At 43.1% G+C, this 23793-nt stretch overlaps 1 protein-coding gene across 2 annotated transcripts in view; it reads right to left on the bottom strand.

The window, feature by feature from the left end:
* UMOD (uromodulin) overlaps positions 1–23793 on the bottom strand; it is a 248946-nt gene that overhangs the window by 14497 nt on the left and 210656 nt on the right. For both annotated transcript variants that reach the window (XM_069647169.1, XM_069647170.1), the window contains 3 exons: positions 19277–19439; positions 19096–19183; positions 12881–12907 (listed from right to left, as the gene is read on the bottom strand). In XM_069647169.1, the coding sequence (XP_069503270.1) occupies positions 12881–12907; positions 19096–19183; positions 19277–19439 (278 nt within the window). The remainder of the gene's footprint in view (positions 1–12880; positions 12908–19095; positions 19184–19276; positions 19440–23793) is intronic.

Below are 23793 nucleotides of genomic sequence, written 5' to 3' on the forward strand. Positions count from 1 at the left end.
CTACCGACAGCACATCAAAGTTCTCTTGCACTTTTCCCTCTCAATACCATTAACTAATCATCCCAACCCCATTCCTTTTCAAATCCGCCTAAGCGCCTGGAGACCCTGAAAATAGCAGAGGTGTGTGGTGAAAATCACGATGACATAACATAACTTAACATAACATAACAAAATACTCACCCAAAACCAGAATGGAAAATCAAGGACCTATGTTGCAAGCAGTAGCATAGCCAAGAGATTTGATGTTTGCAGTTGTTTATTGCACTTTATATTTATAGGCATTAATGCAGTAAATACTCGTGTCCAAAAAGCCTTGTATTTTTTTTAAAGTACAAACATGTGTTCAAGTTAGCGTTTGCAGGCCCACAACATGAGTAATGGAAATAGCAGAAAGACGTCCATTCACCACGGTGCAAATGTGTTGTTTTACTATTTCTAGTACTCATTGTATGTGTATGCAAGCACCAATTATCCTACATGTTTTGGATTTTTAAAATGACTGGGTATATGGTGCTTATTTAAGTAATCATGGTGATTTTACAGCACATGTTCAATAAATTCATCATAATTGCGAATTCAGGCCCCACATGTCCCAAAAAAACGAGTAAAAAAAAGTCTGTAAATTGATGTTTCAGACACATAACATTAGTAATAGACATGGGAAAAACAAACAACACGGGGAACACATAATGTAAGTTGGGTGTCACTGTTGCAGGGATCGGGGTATCTGAAACCGCCCTAGCTTATTCCAGATCAGCTCACTAACCCCTGTTTTCCTAGTGACATAGGGGAGCCTTTTTTATTTGGTCGATTACTGTTTTTCATCTGCACATACTAACTTGCAGGCGTTAACGGAAGGTTTAACTTATTTGCTGGCATGTAGGAGCAACGTGTTTACTGGATAGATGCAGAGGCATCTTTAAGGGTGGGCAGAAGATGTACACATGCCTCAGGCCCTGCATCCAGCATCTATGATACTCTTTTTATTCTTTGATTAAATCTTCTTTCTGGTCCACAGGGTTGGACTGGGACAAAAAATAGGCATGGACACCCAAGAAAAAGTGGCCCAGCCCTCGCCTCACGACCCTTCACCTCTGATGACATCACTGGAAATTATGTCATTTGACCCCACCCGAAAGTGACATCCCGGGAAGTGATGAAACACGACATTTCACCCCTTGACAAAAGAGGAAGTGGCATCAAATAGCATTGTTCCTAAGTACACTATGAAAAATATGGCTATGATTTCACTAATGTGATATACATTTCATACAAAAATGGATCACCACATGTGTCATTAATATCTGTGTGTATAGATCCATATTGTCAAATTACTGTGAATGCAAGCAGACGTCCAAGGCCAAATGATAATATCTTATTGTATAGCACTTACTCTTAATCTCTTTTTTTATAGAACAAATATGCACACAATATCATCCAACCTGTGTTGGTACTCATTTATCGACCACAGAAAGATAAAAGGCTGAGATGGCCTTGCTGGGACTCGAACCTGCAACCTGCAGATCACATACATAGCGCAGCAGCAAGCGCTGAACCCACTGAGCTATCATATCGACTATAGTAAAACAAGCAATTATTCTGTAGTGGATACCATTAAACTGGTAACTGAGATTTAACAGCAGACCAGTTAAGTTCATCTGCAGGTCTGGTGCAAAGTTGGCCGCATGCTGCAGCAGCGTGAATTACGCATGCATCAAAATTTATGATGCACACATCATGCATGCAAATCAATCATCAAAGCAAGGTTACATTTGTTACCTTGCTTTAATGAATTACGCCGTTGTGGGTGCTTTGTGTTTGTTTCAACAACAAAACCAAAAGAAAATGCAAACCTTTTAATTTTTTTTTTAACCGGCCCAGGCGTGGGCAGAAACCGGCCCCCAGGGTTGACACATGATTTCGGCTCAGCCAGTGGCCGAGTGGCAATGGGCCAATAGGACCCTGCTGGTCCCGTATTTGTGCAAGAGCCAGTATACCTTTCTCATTGCTCCCAGTCTTTGTCCCGAACCCTGCTATGGAAATGTACCTTTCAGATGGATTGTAAATTTATACATTTGATTTATTTATTTATCATATGTTTTGCAATGTACTGCATGTATCAAGTATCCTTCAGAGAGACCAGGGCAAAGGGGTGTGTGGTGTGTGGGAGGAGGAGAGATGTGCGAATGGAGGAAACATTGCTAGGAGTTAACCAGCATGTCCAAGTTACTATCAGAGCAATATAAAATGGCTTCTTCCGATCGTAGGTGACAGGTACTTTCATGAAAATGAAATAATACTAGACTAATTGCAAGTAGCCGGTCCAAATAATTGTGAGAGTCTGAGGCCATCCCTTACCGAAGGCCTTATTGAACAGGAGCGATTTTAAGGATCTGCTGAATTGTTGGTGGTTTGCCTCCACTCTTAATTCAATTGGTTTGGAGATCAATTTTTTTTGGATCCCTGACACAGCTCATCTTCTCCTTCCATATTTCATCCTCCATCAGCATGCTGCCTATAGATTCTTCGCTGAGCTAGATCTGAACGCTCTCTGGGGAATTTGTTTGGTGAAACAAATTGACTATGCACTTTAGTCCTGAATTTCCAACAGCTCTGCTGACGATGGAAAGGACTTTGAAATCAATACATAATTGGATTCGTAGTCTATGTAAGGAATTTGGTGCTCCAGTGGCAATCATATTTTCTAAGGCCAAACCAAAGTTGTGCTGCCATGTTCTGGGTCAGTTGGAACAGGGTCATTTCTTTCTTTCTTTCTTTCTTTCTTTCTGTGGCACTGCAGTAGACTGTTGCAGTAAACCTGTTTAGCCATGGTCATTGCCTGGCCCAGCTGAATTCCGCTGTTCATCATGAGTGAAGGGAGAGCCTTTGCTAGTAGACCAAGGGTGAAGTGGCTATTACTCACCTTGGATGAGATATACTAGAAGAATAATAGGCGTTGGATGTAGTTTTTAGGTCAAGACCTGGAGGTGACTGCTACTGTGGCCTCACTGCATGGGAATATTTTGGTCCTTCTCACATTCAGGCACAGGCAGCCGTCATTCACTCAAGCTTTTACTGCTGATAGGCATGCTGCAAGGTTCACTGCCTGGAGGGAATGGTGAGTGCAGAGGTGGATCATGATCTGAGTGTTGTTGACATAGATGTAATTTCCAACAATCCAGGATATCTTTCAGCGGGTGTGTGGGGGTGTGTGTGTGCATGTGTGTGTGTGTGTGTGTGTGTGTGTAGGCACTGAATGGCATCATTAGAAAGAAGACAGGACTGTGAAGGGTAGCTGGGGTGGACCGGATGAGATCTTACTGAGCAGTTCTTCTATAAAGATGATATCCGGGTCTGGGCCTTTCCCCTGCTACCCATGTATTATTTCAATCCAGAAAGCAAGAGGTTATGATGGTCTGTGATGTAAGCAGTGGTCAGGTCCATCTTGATGATGCCCACTAGATTATATAAATCTAGTTTAGGATGATGTGCTATATGGTGTCCAGCAGTGATGTCTTTGTGCTCTACCCAGTCTGAACACCTGATTATCTGTCATGCTGTCAAGAGTTGGTGCTCTTCATTGTAGTTCTGCATTAATATCATTGAGGCCCTGTCAATCAGTTTAGCTTTGAGAGGAAATGTGGGTTTTGGGCTGTACTTGGCTAAAATGCCAAAGTCTAACTTTACTATTTTTAGTAAGGGTCAATTACTGCATTTCTTAAAGGGTCCGATATGATGCCTGTAGACAGAGATAGATTCCACAGCTCTATAAAGGGGAAGCTCAATGGTTTAGTAGGGTCTCAGATGTTCTGAGCAGGGATTGGCTTGTGCTTTCGAAGACTTGATGTTTTCGATGGTGGATACAGTATCTTCCCAAGATAAGAGTTGGAAATCTTCGAAAGATGAGTTAAGCCTTACGGTACAGTAACCTTCTTACCCTGACCGTTCGGAGATGGTATAGATTCTCTGATCATTTCACTTTCACTATGAACAAACAAGGCCATCTCATCAGTAAGTTCTTGTATTAGTTCTATAAGTGCTGCTATTTGGTTCAGGTTAAGAAGCTCCTTGTAAACAATGACCTCTCTGGGCTTGTTGGGTGCTTGGGTGAGTGGGTTATGGGTGATCTTTAAAAAAAAGAAATCCTGGTGAATCTGTAATTTCTGAATGTTGTATGAATGTTCATTTATCTTCACATAACCATTCCAGTTGGCAGCCCTCCTGTTTCATGCGGGCTAGAGGTGGTCGAACCATGTGTGTTTTTCCCTTTTCCGAGGAGTTTCTCCATTTGGAGAGTAGTGCAGCTAAGGCCTCAAGTCTTTTCATGATTGCAATAGTCAAATTTAGATATGAAAATCGAATTGCATATGCTGTATTATATGTCCTCATCATGATATGCCCAACTTCTTAGAAGAAATGTCACAAAACTTGGCTACTTCTAACAAATCAAAATCGATCTATAATCATCTTAGGTGACTTTAATAGACACTTAGGGAAGGCCTCAGATTCTGATGCATCGGATCGAGCAATTATTGCAAAATAACCAGTTTATGGTATTGAATAAAAACCCCACCCATAAACAGGGTGATATTCTTGATTGGGTAGCAGTTAAAAACTTACCTGCAGCTATTCTGACGACCACCCTGTATTTGGTCGGACCATTTTTTTGTTACTTTTGAAACGCAACCTCTCACTCCTTGTATACAAAAGGAAAATGCTAATAAACAAGTTACAAGCAGTAACCTACGTAATTGTGAAGCAGCAGACTTGGAATGCTGTCACAATGAACTTATGACCTCCACTGATGATGGAGACACTCCTGAGCGATTAGCATGGTTATATGCACAGAGCTTAACCAAGCTGCTGGTCAAAATTGCCCCCTTAAAAACTAGGATTGTTAGAGAGATGTCTAACAGACAAAAATGGTATTCTGAAAATGTGGCTGTTCATAAGCAGGCAAAAAGGAAAGCAGAAAGAAACTGCATAAAGCTGCACACATTAGAGAGTAAAAATAAGTGGTAAGAGTTACAGAAAGTATACCGGAAAGAAATCTTTAAAACCAAGAGTATTTTAATTCACAGATCCTGAATGCAAATAATGAATCAAAATAATTATTAGAAGTCCTTAGGAATCTGGAGAAACCTCAAGCGAGAGTGAAAAAGATAAAGCCTACCCAGGAGGACTGTGAAATAGTTCAAAAAGCCTTTGCTGAAAAAGTTAAGATAGCCCAAGCTAAAAATTGCAGTTAATCTTCCTACTCTTCGATCTAAACCTGTGCTGGTTGTACCGGAAACACCTAAGGGTACTGTTACCCAAAAATGTGTTTTTAAAACCATTAGTGGAAGTGAACTAGAGAAAGTTCTTAAAAGCATGCACCCCACTACGTGTGTGGAGGATATTATTCCAGCAAAGGTAGTACTAGAACACTGGGAGATTTTTGCTCTGTTTCTTCTACGCTTTGCCAATGCTACATTCTCTCATAGCCATGTTCCAGCTATTGTGAAGAATATAACCGTTACTCCTCTGATAAAAAAAAACACAGATTGGATTGCAAAAATTGTAGCAATCTAAATCCTATTTCTCCTGAAATTGGTGTACAAACTGGCGACTATTCAGCTACAAGAATATGCAGAGTTACAAAATCCTACACCCAAAACAATCGGGTTTTAGAACTGCATACGGTACTGAAACCGCCCTTTTAGATCTGCAATCAGAAATTCTGGATATTGTAGATAGGAGTAAGTCAGGGCTGTGGATGTTATTGGGCATATCGGCAGCTTTTGATCTTATAGACCAAGAAAAACTACTGACAAAGCTGGCAAATTATGGAGGTTTTTCAATTGAAGCTATTAATTGGATTAGATCCTTTCTTCAAGATAGGAAATCTAAGATATTCTGGGATCAGGCGTGCTCGAATCTAGAGATAATCCAATGTGGTGTTCCTCAGGGAGCGTACCTATCCCCTGTTTTATTTAACATATTTTGTCATACTCTATGTGATGTCCTAGGCGCACTGAGGATGCCCTTCTCTACCAATGCTGATGACACTCAACTCATTATAGAGCTGAGTGGGGTCTATGAGAAGGATATAGAGCACATAGGAAGAATAGATGAGCCTATCCACGTCTGGATGACAACGTACGGCCTCTGTCTTAATGCAAATAAGACAGAGTTTTTAATTTTTGGGTCTTCACAGGCACGAAATAAGCTTACTAGTTTGTATGAAACCCACTACATTAAAGTCTCTCCCAAGGTGAAGACCCTGAAAGTGATCTTGGAGTCATCTCTGGGCACTGAAGCCCATGTAAACAATGTAGTCCATAAGGCCCAATATCACCTAAGACTATTAAGGCTAGTAAAGCCATATGTTTCAACAGTAAACTGTACAACTCTCGTAAGAGATGTGATTATGCCTAGGATAGACTATTGCAATGCCATTCTTGCTGGAGCTACAAAGGGATGCATTAAGAAATTACAAGTCCTTCAGAATGATTCAGTAAGGATTATTAAAGACACTGCAAGGCGAGATCTGGTGTTCACTTCATGTGGATTCTAGAATATGTTTTAAAGTAAACAACATTGTACACAAGTGCTTATATTGGAACGTTCCTCAACAGTTGCTGGAAAGATTACTGATGGAGCACATTGCCAAAATTACTGGGTCAAAGGATTCTATGCACCTGGCTCAACCAAGATCTAAAAGAACCTGAGGAAAATGGACAATCTTTTATCATGCAGGCTGCAATGAAGTGGAATAAACTCCATTGTAAATACATTGTGAAGTATATAACTCTACGTTCAGGAAAAATCTCAAAACTCTTTTATTTGCTTAGGCTTTATATGTTCTTCATGATGTCTGGTCTGTTTTTGATCTGTGTATGCCCCCTGATGCCTGCGGGCCCCGGTGCAAAAAACATTAAAATAAATGTACCTTCCATGTGATGCTTAATCTGACTTCTTTTGGGGGGTTTGTTTACCTATTTAAAATGGCTACTGGTCTGGATCTTGTACCTTTTCTTCAGCCCATATACCGTCTTCATGGCTGCTATTGTTCAAATGTGTCATGTACGCTTTCCTGAACACAAGTACCCCATCAAGGATTTCTGTTGTTGCCCTTGAAATGCCACTTGTTTATTATTCTGATTCCAGTACAGATAGATGGGAACGCAGATCTTTGGGGGAGAGCCTACGTTTATTTTTATTGTTTGCAGCGCAGTTGCAAAACTATAGGTTGTTACTGGAATACAGGGAGGGCAGATTAGACAAAGGGCCTCACTGCGCGTTTGGTTGTATCTGGTCGGTAAATCTGCCCAGATACCACCAAACTGTACTACCGTTATCATCACTTGGTCCGACGGCATTTCCTCTGGACTGCAAGTGGTGGTGTTAATCCTCATTTCTTTTTAGTTCGTGGGACTCAATTGGGCTTTTTCAATGGAATCACTGCAGCGATAATTCTGCCATGGTAATTCCGCCAAAATTTGGCAGAAAGCTGGCAGATTTACCTTTAGCTCTTGGCTGAACATGAATCCTCCAACTTTCCACTAAACCTATAGTTGGGCAGTGCAGTAATGCTGTGGTATACGGTAATACTGCCGCATTTAACCTGCACCGTAATGAGGCCAGTTTCTTGATTTCCTTAATGTATTTGGGTTTTTGGGAGGTCACATTTATCTGTGTCCTGAGCCGCACAACCCATCACAATGGCCCTACCTTGAAGTCTATACATGTAAAATGCAAGAAACAACTGCAAATGTCAAACACATTGGCTTTTCAGTGCTTGATGTTTTCTTATTATCGTTGAACATCAAGCAGCCCTGTGTTTCCCTGGCTGCAGAGTCCATCAAAATGCTTAAAAGCAATGGAACAGAAATACATACAGATTTTCCGGGAAGCCCAGGTTAATGCAGAGGGACTGCCCTTTTCAAGATTTTGATGGCATTGCTCTTTCTCTTCCATGCACCCCACATGCTTAGGCAGGCAGCCTCCGACATACACACATGTTCCTTTCCACAGACATGACTTCACACATGGCTTCAATAACCTCACAACTGTGTGGAATGTAGTATGATCCTGGGTGTACAAGCATGTCCGTTATGTCATGTTCAATTAATGGCCCAGCTGCGCTACTTCTACGAAAATGAGGTATACTATTCTGAGACTGTTTTATAAGGCAAATAGATACAAGAGGCAAAAGAGAACTGTCCAGGAGGAGGCACATTACCCAGAAGTTGTATCTCTCCAGGACTGAAATCTCTGCACTGGCTCCCAGTGGCTGCGAGGATTACTTTCAAAACCCTCTGCATCGTGCACAAGGCCTTCTGGTGCTTGGGGCCTCAATACCTTCAACTCTCTCTTCCTAAATATCTTCCCTCTCGAACTCTTCGCTCATCCACCTCCAACTCCCTCAGGGTCATTCGCTTCTCCAAGCAACGAGTTGGTGGTAGTTCTATGTCTTCAGCTGGGGCTTCCCTCAGGTACATCCTCCCCGCCTCCTTGAAACTTGAGGAGAACCATCTTCGGTTCCTGAAGCACCTAAAAACCTTCCTCTTTGCTTCTGCTTTCTCACCCCCTCTCCCCTGCAGAAGTCCTGGCTGGTAATTAGACTGCACAGGTTACCTGGCCACCCATCTGATCTTGGGCCCAAGCCCTGCCAGTTGCACGCTGTTGCTGCCTCCATGGCAACCCCTGCACCTGGGGACTGTTTTCTGTATCCCTACAGTCCCCAATCCAGAACCTATGTCTGCACTCATCCTGCACTTGCCACCAGCTGGCCGTTCTTTATTTATTTTATGTTATTATTTATTATCCCATGTACTGCACTTTCCCCATCCCCCTGCACTCTTCTTTCCCCCTTCCCTCGCACTTGCACGATCAGAATGACACCTGGCCTAGTAAGATTGTTGTCTGTCTTCCCTCTGTTCCGCCTCCCTTGCCTCGTCGCGCCTTGAAACACTTGTGTATAGGCGCGTTATAAATGCCATATCATATCACACACTGTGTAGACGAGTATGTTATTAATGGTGAACATCCAATAGAACATAATAGGAATGTTATACGGCAGGGGGGTGCACCATATTTATGCGTTAAAGTTCTACCGCTAAAGGCACACAAAAAACAGCACTGCATTTGATGGTCAACAATGCACCAAAGTGTGAACTGCTGTTCGTACACTTGGAAGCATGCATGTCCATTCGGCAGTGCTTGCAAACTTCAATTCCTTCACGAACTGCACTGTCAGGACAGTTGGCATTGCATTTTTAATAAATATATATTTACTCAATTATGGCTAATTAATATGAGTATGGTGCCACAAACCCACCCTGCCCTCAGATAACCTATTTTCCCAATAGCAAACTTCCCTAAAGCAAAAGGATATTTTGGTGACTCGCTCACTAAAATATCAGTGATATCGCAATACATTTTTATTAGTACCTTGTTTGGTTGAACAAGACAATGGAAATGATCAGTTGGCAGGCTACGAGCAGCTGGGACAAGCTTGTATTTCATGCATTCTAATGGCCGCCCGCCCACGTTACCCTCCACTCATTCAGCTGTCTGACACTGTCTGGTTCTCTAACCGTATAAGTCATTTTTTTTTTACAAATTTGATAACAAACCTAAAACCGTCCAGTTTACCTGACACTCTCTCCGTCTCTTCCCATCGAAGAGTACTTGACCCCCCCCATTTAAAAAAGAAAAGTGACTCATTAGTGAGGTCCCTTTCTTATGTCCTAGCAGCCATCTTGGGATTGGCAAATATTTCAAGTATGAGAAGGCACTGCTTCCAAGCATTTTTTCAACTTGGAAAAACCTCTCAAAATCACCATTAAATCATTGGACAGATTGCTGGGGTGCTAATGCAGATAAACACATTGGAAGCCGGCCGTTGCAAGCTGGTACAACCCCCCTTCGAGGCGTTTCTCAAGAAAATAAGAAAATGTATTCACTACCCAACGGTAATAACACATGACCGTGGAGCGTAGACAATATACACTGTGAAAGGCAGCTCTCCAAAAAGATCCCCACGTGCCACTTAACATCTTCATTAAAGGAATCATTTGCTGTTTTGGATTACTTTATTCTGAATTTTCTTTCTCTGATAATGTACGATCATTAGTTAGTAAGAAGCTGTATTGTTATTTGATTACTTATTCCAAAGCCCAAAATGTGCTATTTAAAGTGCATAAAAAAAATGTAAAAATATTTGTTTGCAAGATTTTACAAGTTACATATTAATGTGTTTGTTCCTGTAATACATGTTTTGCATACCTACAACAGAATGATGTCTTGCATGAGAGGGAACAAAAGAAAGGTATTTCATATATTTATTTATTTATATAAAGGAGGAACAATGCTTTTTGATCACAAAAGAACGCACAATAGATAAGAAATCATATTTGATGAGAAGCATTAAGCTTCTAACAATTGGGTGAGTTTAAGTGACATTCTTACCAGGTTGTGGAGGGGAGTTAATGGAACAGTCACCGGGGACAATACATACGTGAACATACATAGATTAAGGACAACCAACATTGGGCATTTTTATGTGCAGGTAGGTGGTTCGGTCAGCTGTGCTCGGGATGTGACCATGATGGGTGAAGTTCTAGGGTGGAGGCGTAGGACGTGAGGGACAGAGGTATTTTAGAGGCAAGGGAAACATGTTAGCTAGCAGTCAGACAAGAGGTAGGTTAAGAGGATAACTCTGAGATAAAAAGGTAGGCTTTTAGTTTGGTTTTGAGCAACTCCGTGTGGACTGTTTTTCGGATGTCTAGGGGAAAGAATATTATGCAAGTGAGCAAGAAGAGCGAAAGAGCGGAAGTGAGAGTAGGCACAGGGAGGGAGAGGAGCCACAAGGATAGTCGTGGAGACCGAACAGAGATTACAAGAAGGCTTGTATAGTTGGATAGAGGAGGATAGATACAGTGGTGTGTTACCGTAGATAGATTTGTGTACCAGGAGACCATTTTTTAATCTGGCCTGGTTTTGCATCATCAGCCATCCAACCTGGTCACGGTACGAGCAAGTAGGTGTGTAGTGAGGGTGTTCGAAGAGAGTCCTGGTAGCAAAGTTAATGACCTTGTCGAGAGGACAGAAAGCACATTTGGGGAGACCATAGAAAATGCTGGCACAGTAGTCCAGTTTAGAGACGACAAGAGATTTTAAGAGTTGCTTGGCAGTATTGAAAGGAAGGCGGTGCCTGATTTTCCTAATATTTAGGAGGTTGAAGCGAGGTGCTGTTCCAGTTTTGGAGACGAAAGAAAAGAAGGCATGAAAAGGGTTGTTAATGACACAGAGATTTCTAGCTGAAGAAGAGTAGGGGAGCGTGTGAGGTGGTAACTGGATAGGCACAGGGAATAGATTAGACAGACCGTTTTGATCAGGAAGTAGAGCACCTGTGTTTTGGTAGAGTTTACCATCAGAGAGTGCAAAGCCATCCAATGTTTAATGGCAGAGAGACAATTGGAAATTTTGATGGAGAGATCAGAGGAGAGTTCCATTAAAGAGAAAAAGATTTGGGTGTCGTCTGCGAAGAGTTGGTACGAGAACCCAAAGGAGGAGATTAGTGCCCCAAGAGCTGAGGTGTGGAATGTAAAGAGGAGCAGACCCAAGACAGAGATTTGTTGAACACCAACAGTTAGAGGAGTGAGTCGAGAGGTGTTGTTGCTGCAAGAGAAAGATAATTGGTGCAGGGCAAGGTAGGATTCAATCCAGGCAAGGGCTCAATCACAAATTCCAAGAAGATAGAGATTACTGATATTAGAGGCAGCAGACAGGTCAAGACGAATTAGGATAGAAGGTAGGTTGGAGTGCTTAGCAGAGGTGATGAAGTTGAACACATTCATAAGAGCAGTTTCCGTGGATGATGTATATTGCAAGTCAGTGTCACCTTTGAGTTTATGACTTTACAAAGACAATGGAACCCCTTTATTTCTTGCATAATCCCAACAATTTACACTAGCATACTCTTTTCATATATACTAATGAATATTATACTTATAAGAGTGATCATGATAATTATTATCATTTTTATGAAAATAAATGCTCAGTTTTATATTGCAGTGCCAGCTAATACTAAAGGGGCTACGATGATGCAAAGCTCAATGGCAGGGTTTTACTAATGTAAAACCTGTGAACCGGCATTTGCGTGTGTAGCAGCAGCAATGCATTCTCTTTTCATGCCTAATGTCATCCTTTTCAAGGCTTGGTGCAGCGGGGTGGTGGAAATCCCTGTCATTAGGGGACCCTGAAAGTGGCCTTAACATCTGGAGCAAAGCAAGTGCTTTAAGGAGGGCGTTGAGCACTTAATGCACAGGAATCCTATTGTAGGGGCTGGGCTGTCAACCCCACAAAACGAAAACAAGCAATGCTCTGTGTGCCGCACTGTGCCCAAGGCTCTCCGCAACCATGGCAACATGGATGAGTTGTGGGACTCCAGGGCGGTGTAGCAGAGCGTGCAATGGCATGTACAGGGTTCTCATTCGCAGGAAGCATCGAGAGCGAGGGAGAGTGGATCAGGCTCTAAAGGAGAAGATGAGGCATGGCTGAGTCCTGCGATGTGGCGTTGGAGACACAGTGACCCACAGAGTGGGGGGGCATGGAGGAGTTGCGTTAGAGGCACCAAGGACGTTTGGCTTGTCCCAGCCAATCAGGAATGAGGATTCCAAGCACCTACTGGGTAATGAAAATTGCCCAGAATTTGCTGAGCCAAAACAAACGTTCTAAAAAGAGTTATCATGAATTATGATTACTTAAAATCTTAGGAATTTGTGAATGGAGTGAACTGTGGATTTATTGTTTTCAACATAGAATGCACATCAAGAGCAAAGGTACAATGTGGACTTCATGAGTAGGTTATGAAATCATGCCATCAACCTACCATTGTTGCTGACACTTATCGATGGATCTGAAATAAGAGAAAATATGTTAGATTTTATCAAATGAGATTCTACAGATCATGACAAAAAGACATCCCTGTTTCTAGTTCACTAAATTCATAGTCATAAAACAAGACACAGATGTGTTAGGATTGAATTTTTAACATGTAATTTGGATTGTTGCATCTAATGAAGAATTAAACAAGCAGGTTGACCTTGTCAACTTGCCAAATCATATATTAGCACCCAGGGTGGAAGAAGCAACCAATCAGGTTGCTCGGATGACAGGCTGAATCCCAGGATTTCAGTCCACATTCTGTGCAGCCAGATGGCTGCTTCCCCCACCCTGCCATCTTCCCCCATCCTACCCTCCCAGTCCCTTCCCCTCAGGTGTTCAGTCCCTTCTCATCCCCCAGCCCCAACTAGCAGTACCCCCACGGCTGCTGTGGATCCATGTCCCTGCTGGCCACCATGTGGAGCCTTGCCTTCCAGATCCATGGTGGCCATCTTAGGTAAGTATTTTGTTTGAATGAATGGGACATTGCGAGGCATCCCATTCATTTAAACATAATACATTGCTTTTAGCACCCAGGGCTTCCAGATTTAAAACATGAGGTGCTATAGCAATAAGCACCCATTTGGGGAGGCTTGACTAGCTGTTAATGGCACCAGGGTCCGGTGTTAAGGTGCCAGGGCCCGGGCTGTAAACAACCTGTGAAGACCCCCGAACGGGTGCTTGTTGCTTAAGTAAAATTCAGACAGGTGTTCAAGAGGAACAAAGAATATCCAGATACTCTTTAATAAAATTAATTGTATGTACATTTTGGGGATATCCAGAAAACCTGACTGGTTTTAATAGGCAGTGGATTGACAGGCTCAGCTTTTTTAAATAAAACGGATATTCAACTTCATTACAGCCTTATTTTATATAGATCCTTATTATCGATCGCCTTTGCACTCCAATTGCACTATCATTAAAGAACATTTTGTGTACTCATTAATTCAAGTGCCTCTGTATTTAGGCCAATGGGCATCATAGGAAATACTGCCTGCTAGCTGACCGCTACCACCAAAACTGTCGGCAATAAATCTGCTCATATAACAAGGGGTTCCATTGGGGATTTGGAGCATACCTCTTGCGTTAAATCCTCAATTATTGCAGCGCAATTCGAAGACAAATACATCCATCCTATGCCTTCATTGTAATGATGCGTGTTACAGCTAAGTTAAAAGATATTGGGCCTCATTACGAGTTTGGCGGTAGCCGTGCCTGTTTTACAGGCACGTCTACCGCCAAACTCGGTACCGGCACCGCCACCCGCGATTGGGCAATAACGGACCCATTACGAGTTGAATGTGCCGGTAATTTTCCATTCGCGGGTGGCGGCATTGGCGGGCTCCCGATCCCCATTCTGCCCCAAAGGGCAGAATGGGGGTGGGGAGCATGGTTCACCAGCACCGTTGATAACGGTGCCGGTGCAATTATGAGTTATGCTCGCAGGTGCCGCACAGCCCGCCAGGTCAGACATGGTGGGCTGTCAGCCACACGCGAGCAGAACTCGTCATTCGGCGGTACGGTATGAACAGTGCCGGTGCCTTACCGGCACCTTTCATACCGTATCCACCAACATTATAATGAGGCCCATTGCATTTATTTGAGTAAGCATATGAAACATCCCTATCAGAAGCCTCACACTGGCTTCCATCTTCATCTCTGCCAGATCTCTACAGTCCACCACCCTGCTTCTGGAATCCTCCAAGTCACTTAGAACATGACGTCTGTCATGTTGTACATTACAACACATGCCCTTCTTAACACCAAAAATGAAATTAATAGATAACAATATACTGTGGGATCCAATAAAGGTAAGATGTTGGTTAATTATCTGATCCCTGCATGGGTTGAACATGGAACTGAACTATGAAATACTATATTTAGACCAATGTTGATAATAAAGGATAATAATTAATGCAAAATCAATGTTAAGATATTAAAAATGCAATACTTTAAATATAGAGTAAGAATAACATCCACATTTCATCATTACTCGGTTTGACTTTGCTTCCTCTTAATATTCTGTTGGCTCACTAAAAACACTCACTCCACAACATAATGGGCCTCATAACGAGCATGGTGGTAGCTGTGCCTGTATGGCAGGCACGGCTACCGCCATGCTCACTACCGGCACCGCCTCCCGCGATTGGGCAATAACCAGCCCATTACGAGATGAATGGGCCGGTAATTGCCCATTCACGGGTGGTGGAATTGCCGGGCTCCCGATCCCCATTCTGCCCCATAGGGGCTGCACAGCCCACAGGAACCCGCGAGCAGAACTCGTAATGCGGCGGGACGGTATGAACGGTGCCGGTGCCTTACTGGCAACGTTCATACCGTCACTGCCACCCTTATAATGAGGCCTCTACATAATGGGAGGATTCCTTTTTCTCAGTGGTGTGTTGAGACCCACGTACTGCAATACACTTGCCATGTTCTGCCCTCATGCAATATCTGACACTATGTGATTGACTCTGTTAATCTTCTGTTCTCACCTCTCCTTTCCCTCCCCTGGTTGGCCAACTCAAATCTCTCCACATTCATTTGACCTCCGCCATCCCTACTCACTCTCCAGCTAGCCACCCTATGCCTATTCCATCGTTGACCATCCCCCAGTACCACATGGTTGAGACCCACTCTGCACCATCCACCCTGGTTCAAAATATGCAGACTCCCTTTCACTCACTCTAAACAGATTCCAAACCCGCACCCAATCTCCAACTCTTGCACAGTCCCCATCTGAACGACACTTTCAATCCTCATATTTGTCCTTATATGCAAATTGCTACCTAGGCACTCTCTCAATTATTTGACCCTCCTCCAACATAATCTCTGCCCGTCCACCCAACCACAATGGACAAAGATCTGACTTCATGTCTTTGCTCCTTGTCATAACAAAAGGTGGCTTCATTGGGAATATACCTATAGATAGAATCATCTCCCACAACACTTGCTCCCAAGGTCAAACATGTGTCAATGCTTGTTGTAAGTTTGCTTTAATCAATCTATTTACTATTGCTACCAACCCATTTCCCTTCAGATGGTACAGTGACGTCCTCAGGTTTACAATCCCACACGTTGCCAGGCAACTACTCATCTCAGTGGATACAAACTGCACCATATTATCGCTTACTATATATTTTGGAAATCCCTCTCATGGATACACTTCCAACAGAAAATCTTTCACTACATTGGTGGTCACAGTGGGAAACAATTTGACCTCAAACCACCTAGATGTGTACAATCAAATAGCAACACCTGTTTCCTAAAGCTTCCACTGGACCCTCACATCAATTCCCACTTTCTCACACACTTCTATTGGGACCCCTATGGGGCAACGATACTGAGTCCACCGTCTTGGTCTTATCACTTTCCGCACATGCAAGGAAATTCCCGGCCCCGGCTTCATTCATTCCTGGCCACCAATATTGCTCTCAAAATCTTCTTTTCATTAAACTATGACCTAAGTGGGCATTAATCACCAATCTCTGTCTCACTGCCTGAGGAAGAACAGATTTCTCTTTCCTCGCTAGCCACCACTACATCGGAGTAAACTCATCCATAACCATGCTGTACGCTGTATCACATTCTGGTTTCCCGGCCATCCTCTTGCGTGTACATTTTCACAAGATATCAATTCTTCAACTTCTTCCATTGCTCCTCTCCACTCCTCGTCTAGTACCACTGCACCTCACAAATCTCACACAGGCTATCTATGTGTCCATATGCCCCTCGCTGTCTCCCTTCTGAGCTCCCACAGGAGACAAATGTAATAAACACACTGCTACTTCTGTGTCCCTCCCTTAAACATGCTTCACAGAAAAATTGAACTCCTGCATGTTCACCAACCACTTGGCAATTCTGGGAGTTGCCATAGCTGACCCTCAAGTAGAAAACAAATAAACTAAAGGTTTGTGGCCACTCTTTACTCAGAAGGGAATCCTCCACAATTATGTCCTAAAATATCTCTCTGCCCAGCAGCAGGTGAAGGCCTTGTCAATAACCCAAACTTTCCTTTCACAATCTTTCAAAGTTTTTGAAGCCAATGCAATAGGCACCCCTTCTCGTCCTTGACGTTGTCTCAACACTGTTCTAATACCTTTCTGACTACCAGCCACTGTCAAAAATGTTCTTGCACTCACCTCAAACCTCTAAAGAGTTGGGGCCCATGCTATAGCTTCCTCCATTTCTGTAAATGCCTTCTGCATCTGGCCTCACCACTTACAATTGGCACCTTTCTTCAAAACCTCCCTCAGTTTCTCTGCCCTCCCTGAAATGTTTGGAACCAACTTTGCATAGGGAGCCACCAGCCCGAACATGATCTCAATTGTCTCTCCTCTTCAGGTTCTCTTACTTCCCTGCTTGCTTCGACCAAGTCTGGCTTCGGCGATAGCCCTTCCCCCATTAATACATGGCCCACATATGCGACCTTGGACACCTTAAATGCATGCCCACTGCAATGTGTACCACTCTTGTTGCAACAATCGATCATGTTCCCTCTCTTTCCACGCCCATACCAAGATTGCATCCTAGAAACAATGTATGTCTTTCTTCCCCTCAAACAGGTTCTGCATGACCCTATGCAAGACAGCACTAGCTGAAGCCAACCCAAATGACATGGATCTATACTGATATGCCTCCAGTGACATTATAAATGATGTGGTAGGCCATGGCTCGGGGTGTAGCTCGATTTCATGGTAGGCGGAAGAAAAATCTATGGTGGAGAACCACTTCACCTCTCCCATCGTAAACAATATATTATTAATTTTGGGAAGGGGACACTGATCCACCCAAATTGCTTTGATGACATCTACAGAATCATGCACACACAAATATTTTGCCATTGGACTTGGGTGTAATCCCAATGCATACCAACTCTTAGTTTAGTTTATTTCTTATATAGCGCAGCACGCCGATAGGCCTCAAACAAAGAAACAGTAGTACAAAGACATCACAGAGTCACTTCAGTGGGCTCTATAATTCCAACTAAACATAACTTCCTGCATTCCTGCTCCAGCTCAGATACAATGGAACTTGTCTCACTGACATGCACAGTGTGAATAGTGCCCTATTTCAATGTTATCATGTGGCTAAAACCATCTAAAGTCCCAATGGTATCCTTGGACACTGCTGGAACTTTGCCACCACTTCTTCCCCATAACCACACATCAGCAGAAACCACCTGTATCTGATTCTTCTGACCAGGCTTGATTTCTATTTGTTTGAACTGCTGTGTTTTATACAATAGCCAGATGGTTCACCCACATGATCAATGATTGTTAGATTGGCATAAGGTGGTCATTTTGACTACATCCTCATGGGGACCTGGCCACTCATAATAGACCTTCTATCAAGCCAGTCCACCAGTATGGATTCCTGATTTACGCGGCATTGCTGCATATGTTTCGCCGTGCTGTGGGTTCTCACTGAATGTGTGGTGAGTGAAATAACACTTGCTCGCTTTGTGCTGTTGCCTGTGGACCTCAGCTGATCAGTATCGCTGGTGAATCCATGAACAAGTGCTGCCATCAGACTCTTCCATTGTAGAAATCCTGCGGTTGAATGGGTAACTGTCTTTACACATGGACTCTGGGCAATAAACCCATAGGTGGGTACAAGGTGAGATTTCCCATTTCCTGAAAGTTCACCTATCATTTTTAGTCTGAACCACTGAAAAGGTAGTGGCTTTACAGCTGCACACTTATATTTGCTAGCACGTCGAGAAGGTCTTGTTGCCTGCAACATCTATTATAGTTCTTCCTCAAGCTGGCACTAACATTCTGTCATGGGAGGGATGAAGACCTATAGGGTCTACTCCAGCAGCTTGAATCCTAGCCATATGTTTAGCCTGTGCTCTCCTCAGATGCTAGTTCTCTGCCAGTCCCTTGGTCATATTTCCCCATGGATTGTAAATAAGGATATGAGGTCCTGGCAAGCTTTAGAGCCTTGGGTGTGTCAGACTTCACCCTGCTCTGAGGTCTGTCCCAGGGTGTTACTCTGAGGCTGGTGGCATTTTGAAAAAGAAATGGTAAAAGATGGCTTCCAATCAGAGTCATCAACAACGATGTTCTAATGATAGGATAGCTTTATGATTCAAATTGATGGTGTAATGTTATAAAGCATTTAATTACATATTACAGTGATTGCGTCATGTTACAGTACCTGAACGTCGCATGGGCCCAGCACTCATGCAGTAGTCTGTCTCATTTCCATTGTCGTTGCCACTGCCATATCGAAGTCCAGAACAAGACTAGACAAAGGAATACGAATAAAGGTCAATGGCCAAACATTGTACTCATGTCTACAGCTGGCGAGGTTTCATGGTAGATTCTGCGTTACTTACAGGCATGCACGGCGAATTCCTTACGTCGCAGAGTTTGGTTTCACAGTGTAAGTGAACAAGATTGTAATTTCCAACAAACTTAAACATCTGGACTGAAAATCGACCATTAGTTGAGACACCGTTCTCTGCCACGTGTATTGTCAGGTCTTGCTTGTTTGGGCAACTGTGAAAACAGAAGCAACATCGAATTGCATCAACGTTAATAGTCAGAATCAGAATCACGTGCATGCTTAAATTGCAAATGTGCCAGCAGCTTCATTATGGACCACGTGATGAATGTCCTACCAAGCAGAGAAACATATGTGTCCATACTATCACAAGACTTTCAGAAGCTCTATTAAGCAAATGTGTTTATTAGTAGCTCACTGTAAGTCTTAGAAAGTTACCCCTATAACCTCCATCTGCTGTGAAACCCTCCATCCGTGTGCCACCACCAAATAGAAATATTATGGGTTTTACATCAAACATTGCAAGAGATACATATTCCCTTCCAGAGTGTCTCACCAACACTTAAGCACCTGGAGGGGACCATGATCACTTTTAGATGTATTGAAAGTTGTACAACCACCACACTTTTGTTAATGTTATATGACACTATCAAAGATATAGGGGGTCATTCCGACCCTGGCGGTAGGTGGTTAACGCCACCGGTAAGGATGCCGGTGCCATTAACCCCCTACCGCCCTATTATGAGGTCCCTTAGCGGGTCCCACCAAGACCGGCTGGTTTTACCAGCCGACCTTAGCGGTACCCGTTAAGGGACCATGGAGCTAAGAACGGGCCCGCAATTTGCGGGCCCGTTATAAGCTCCTTCCCCATTCCCATTGAGCCCTATGGGGGCTCAAATGGGAATGGGGAATGGTTTTGTCTGGGTAAGTCCCCATTCCGACGCCACAGACCTGGACCCGAGTTTGGAGGCAGCCATGGTGCTAATAGCACCATGGCTGCCTCCAAACTCGGAATGACCCCCATAGCGTGTTTCAAATGTCTTCAGAAAAGACTTTCCACCTGAAATGCGAAAGTAGAAAAAGAAATTGGAGCCAAGTCACATATGCCAAAGCACCAATCAGTAGCCATCACTTAAAGTTTATCCCATTTCAGAACCACATAAGAATGCATTGTGGGTATTTTGCACCAGAACATGCATTCTTTTACATTTCTTCACCCAAATTTGCCATTTTCACCAATTATACATAGTTATGTTCACTAATTTGTGAAACTGATGAAAGTGAAATTTCCCAATTTCCTACACTCCTAGTAGATTGGCTTCATTAAAAGACAACAGTTCAGACCCCTCATCCTATGCTATGGACACAGTTATACTACACAGTTCTTTCCTCTTAAATGCTCCCTCTCAATTAATTCTGGGGTCAGCAGTTTCGATATCTCTATATATGGTACCTTGGAATTCAAGATGTTGCAGTTCTACATACCCTTATGAGTCTTACCTACTTTTAAAACTGTATTTCCCAATCCTATGGGATGACTGGGTTTCAAACACGTTTTTCCATAAATAATTTCAATAGGATTCTGAAACCATTGTGTGTATAGATCAGGGACGCTGTCTTGAAGCTTTTTTCCTGCATTATTTTGTATGTATGGGATATTCGTCTTCTACTCTTCTACATACAAATATGGCCTCCCTCCATGATGACACTAAATCTCTCTTAACTAATGTGTTTTCACTGAATTTCAAAGGTTTTGTTATACTGTAGTTCCTTCAGGGCTCACTAGCCATTGGCTTTGGCCAATGTACATGTTGCACTAATATTTTTCTTTTGGGTGCACTTCGCCATGTCCAGTGGCCATGGTCGAACATGTTGCATAGTTTCTTGAGGTCTCCCTAGCTATGGCCTTCGACCGTGGCTTCTGTACGCGTTGCACCAATAGCTTTTTATTGGGCCCATTAGACATGGCCACTGGCCATGTCAAACCATTAATTGTTACAAAGCACCATTTGCCCCTGCCCAGTAGTTGTAGGCACTGCAGATGTTAAACCTTTAAACTCCTTATTCTGGCAATAATTTCACAGTAATCATTACCAATTACAGAAATTCCTCCATTAGAGTGGCGGTTCAACGAGTCCCATGATAATGGGAAAATGGCTCAGAATAAAAAAGTCTTCCATGTTTTGAGAGGCATTCAACATGTGTCTCCCTTCTTTTTTCCAGGTCCCTTCCCTCCACTCAATTGCTTTTTCTCTCCCCAACCCTCACCTATTACCCTTTATCACTCATCGCTTCATGTGATGCACATTTTTGTCTGAGCGCTTCTTGCGCATTGCTGCAGGAATCTCGTGAGATGCCTGTGGTCTTCCCTGGATAGACTGAAAATGTTCTACCTGTAACTGGATCCCCAACCCACCCCCAATCCCCCCAGCTTCACATTGTGGGCCTCATTACGAGTTTGGAGGCAGCCATGCCCTTAATAAGGGCATGGCTGCCTCCAAACTCGGGTCCGGGTTCCTTGAATGAGGAATTACCGGGCCAATCCAACCTTGAAGGACCCGGTAATTCCCCATTCCCCATAGGGCTCAATGGGAATGGGGAGGGAGCTAACAACGGGCCCGTTAATAACGGGCCGTTGTTAGCTCCCTGGTCCCATCGCGGGACCCGCAATGGACGTCTGCTCTGACCAGACGTCCAGAGCGGGTCCCGCGAGGGAACCTCGCAATAGGACGGAATGGGTTTAACGGCGCCGGCACCTTTACCGGCGCCGTTAAATCCATTCCGCCAGGGTCATAACGAGGCCCTGTGTCTTCTTCGCCACTCCCAGCCTCTCCCTCACGTGATTGCTATTTCTATTGCTATTGGTATTGGTATTGAAAGGTATATAGCGCCTACAGCCCGTCCATCTTAGTGCTGTCATTCAAAACAATTAGTGTTCCCCTATGAGTGACTACATAAACAGAAGTCGAGACTCTGTAAGGCTATGGGGAGTTCATTCCCAAAGTGTGTTGGTATTCTTTTTCATCCTCCAAATAGTGCTTACAGTTCATTCATTTGCAGCTTCTCTCGATGATATCCTGCCAATCACTCACATTGAGCAAAAAAGAAATGGCAGGTTTTCATTTCTGAAAAGGCTCTTAGCTTCTCTGCTGTAAAGCACTAAGGCCGATATATATAAAGGATTTAATGAACAGAGGGCACTGCCATGTATCTGTCATATATTTTAAAGACTACTGGATTATTTCACCCAAAACCAGTCAAGGAAATTAAGTCAATGCTTTGTGCCCAAATTGTTTCATATTTGGCCCAAATATGCCAAGCAGTTTCATGCTACCGCGCTACGGCTGTTAAACAATTGCACTTATTCTCGATGGGAAACAGAATGGTCTGAAAACGGAAACGAATGGGCTGAAAATGATGGTGTTTTGTTTTCTTCATAACTTTTTCATTTTATAATGTATTATTTCTTAAATCTGCAGTTGGAGGCGGGGGCCTTGACAAACATTGTGTTTGGCATATTTCATTCAAATCCATCCAGCAAGTCAAAAGGTATTTGCAATAGAATTCTGGGTGCTTTTTCAATCCTAAAAAGCCTCTCAGATTCTCTGCTGAAAAGCACCATGCAAGATATAGCTATCCCCCATCAAACATTTTAAAAACTACTGGATGGAAGAACCACAGACCCCTCACGGAAATCGAGTTAATGCTTCATGCCCAAGACGTTTCTTATTTGGTCCAGTTCTGTCCAGCTGTTTTTGCCCTGCACTACACAAAAAATTGGACTGTTTGTGTAAGGGAAAATGAATGTGAGTAAACCAAAAACAGCATTTTGTTGCTTTCTTAATACCTTTATGTTTTTAACAAATCTTTACCAAAATGCCCAGTCTGGGGGGGTAGTGGGGGGAGGGCAAAACGTTTGTTTGCAAAATATCACCCACATCCGTCTTGCAAGTCAAAAGTTATTAGCAATTCAATTTCTGGTTTCCTATGGTACTAGGTACACACATTGACTATAGTGCAGCAATCTGTACCTCAGGACTGGGCCTGCACACAGCCTTATTTGTTTTGAGGTCCAGCCCCTGCTATTCTAAGCTTCTACATGTCACCAAAACCCGATCTCTCCTCATGTGGGAAAGGTAACATTATTTGTGTAAATGAAAAGCAGGACCACAATGGAACGACACTCTAGGATTAGCGTAAATGTTGCGATAAATTCAATGAGCATCAGTGTACATTATATAATTACTGATTCAAGCACACCACCTTTCATCAAAGACATGTTGGTCAAATATTAAGAGATGTGGTCATTATTATGCTCCCAAAATGCTCTTTGATTTTATATAAAGCAGCCAGAACCCCTCGCTAGTCCTATTTGGAATTTATATAAAGCAGCCTGAAAACCTTTCTAGTCCTATATGGAAGGAGAAAAATGATTGCAGCAAAAGAGGCATTCCCTGAGGTCGAAAATGGCCTGGTATATATAAATTGTGAGGCCTGTGTTCCAGCTCTTTCCTGAGAAAAGATAGTGTGTATTCACGGAAAAAGAACCTATTAACACAGGACATTATT

Source organism: Ambystoma mexicanum, chromosome 2q (assembly GCF_040938575.1).
Source record: "Ambystoma mexicanum isolate Mex_15411 chromosome 2q, UKY_AmexF1_1, whole genome shotgun sequence".
NCBI lineage: Eukaryota > Metazoa > Chordata > Amphibia > Caudata > Ambystomatidae > Ambystoma > Ambystoma mexicanum.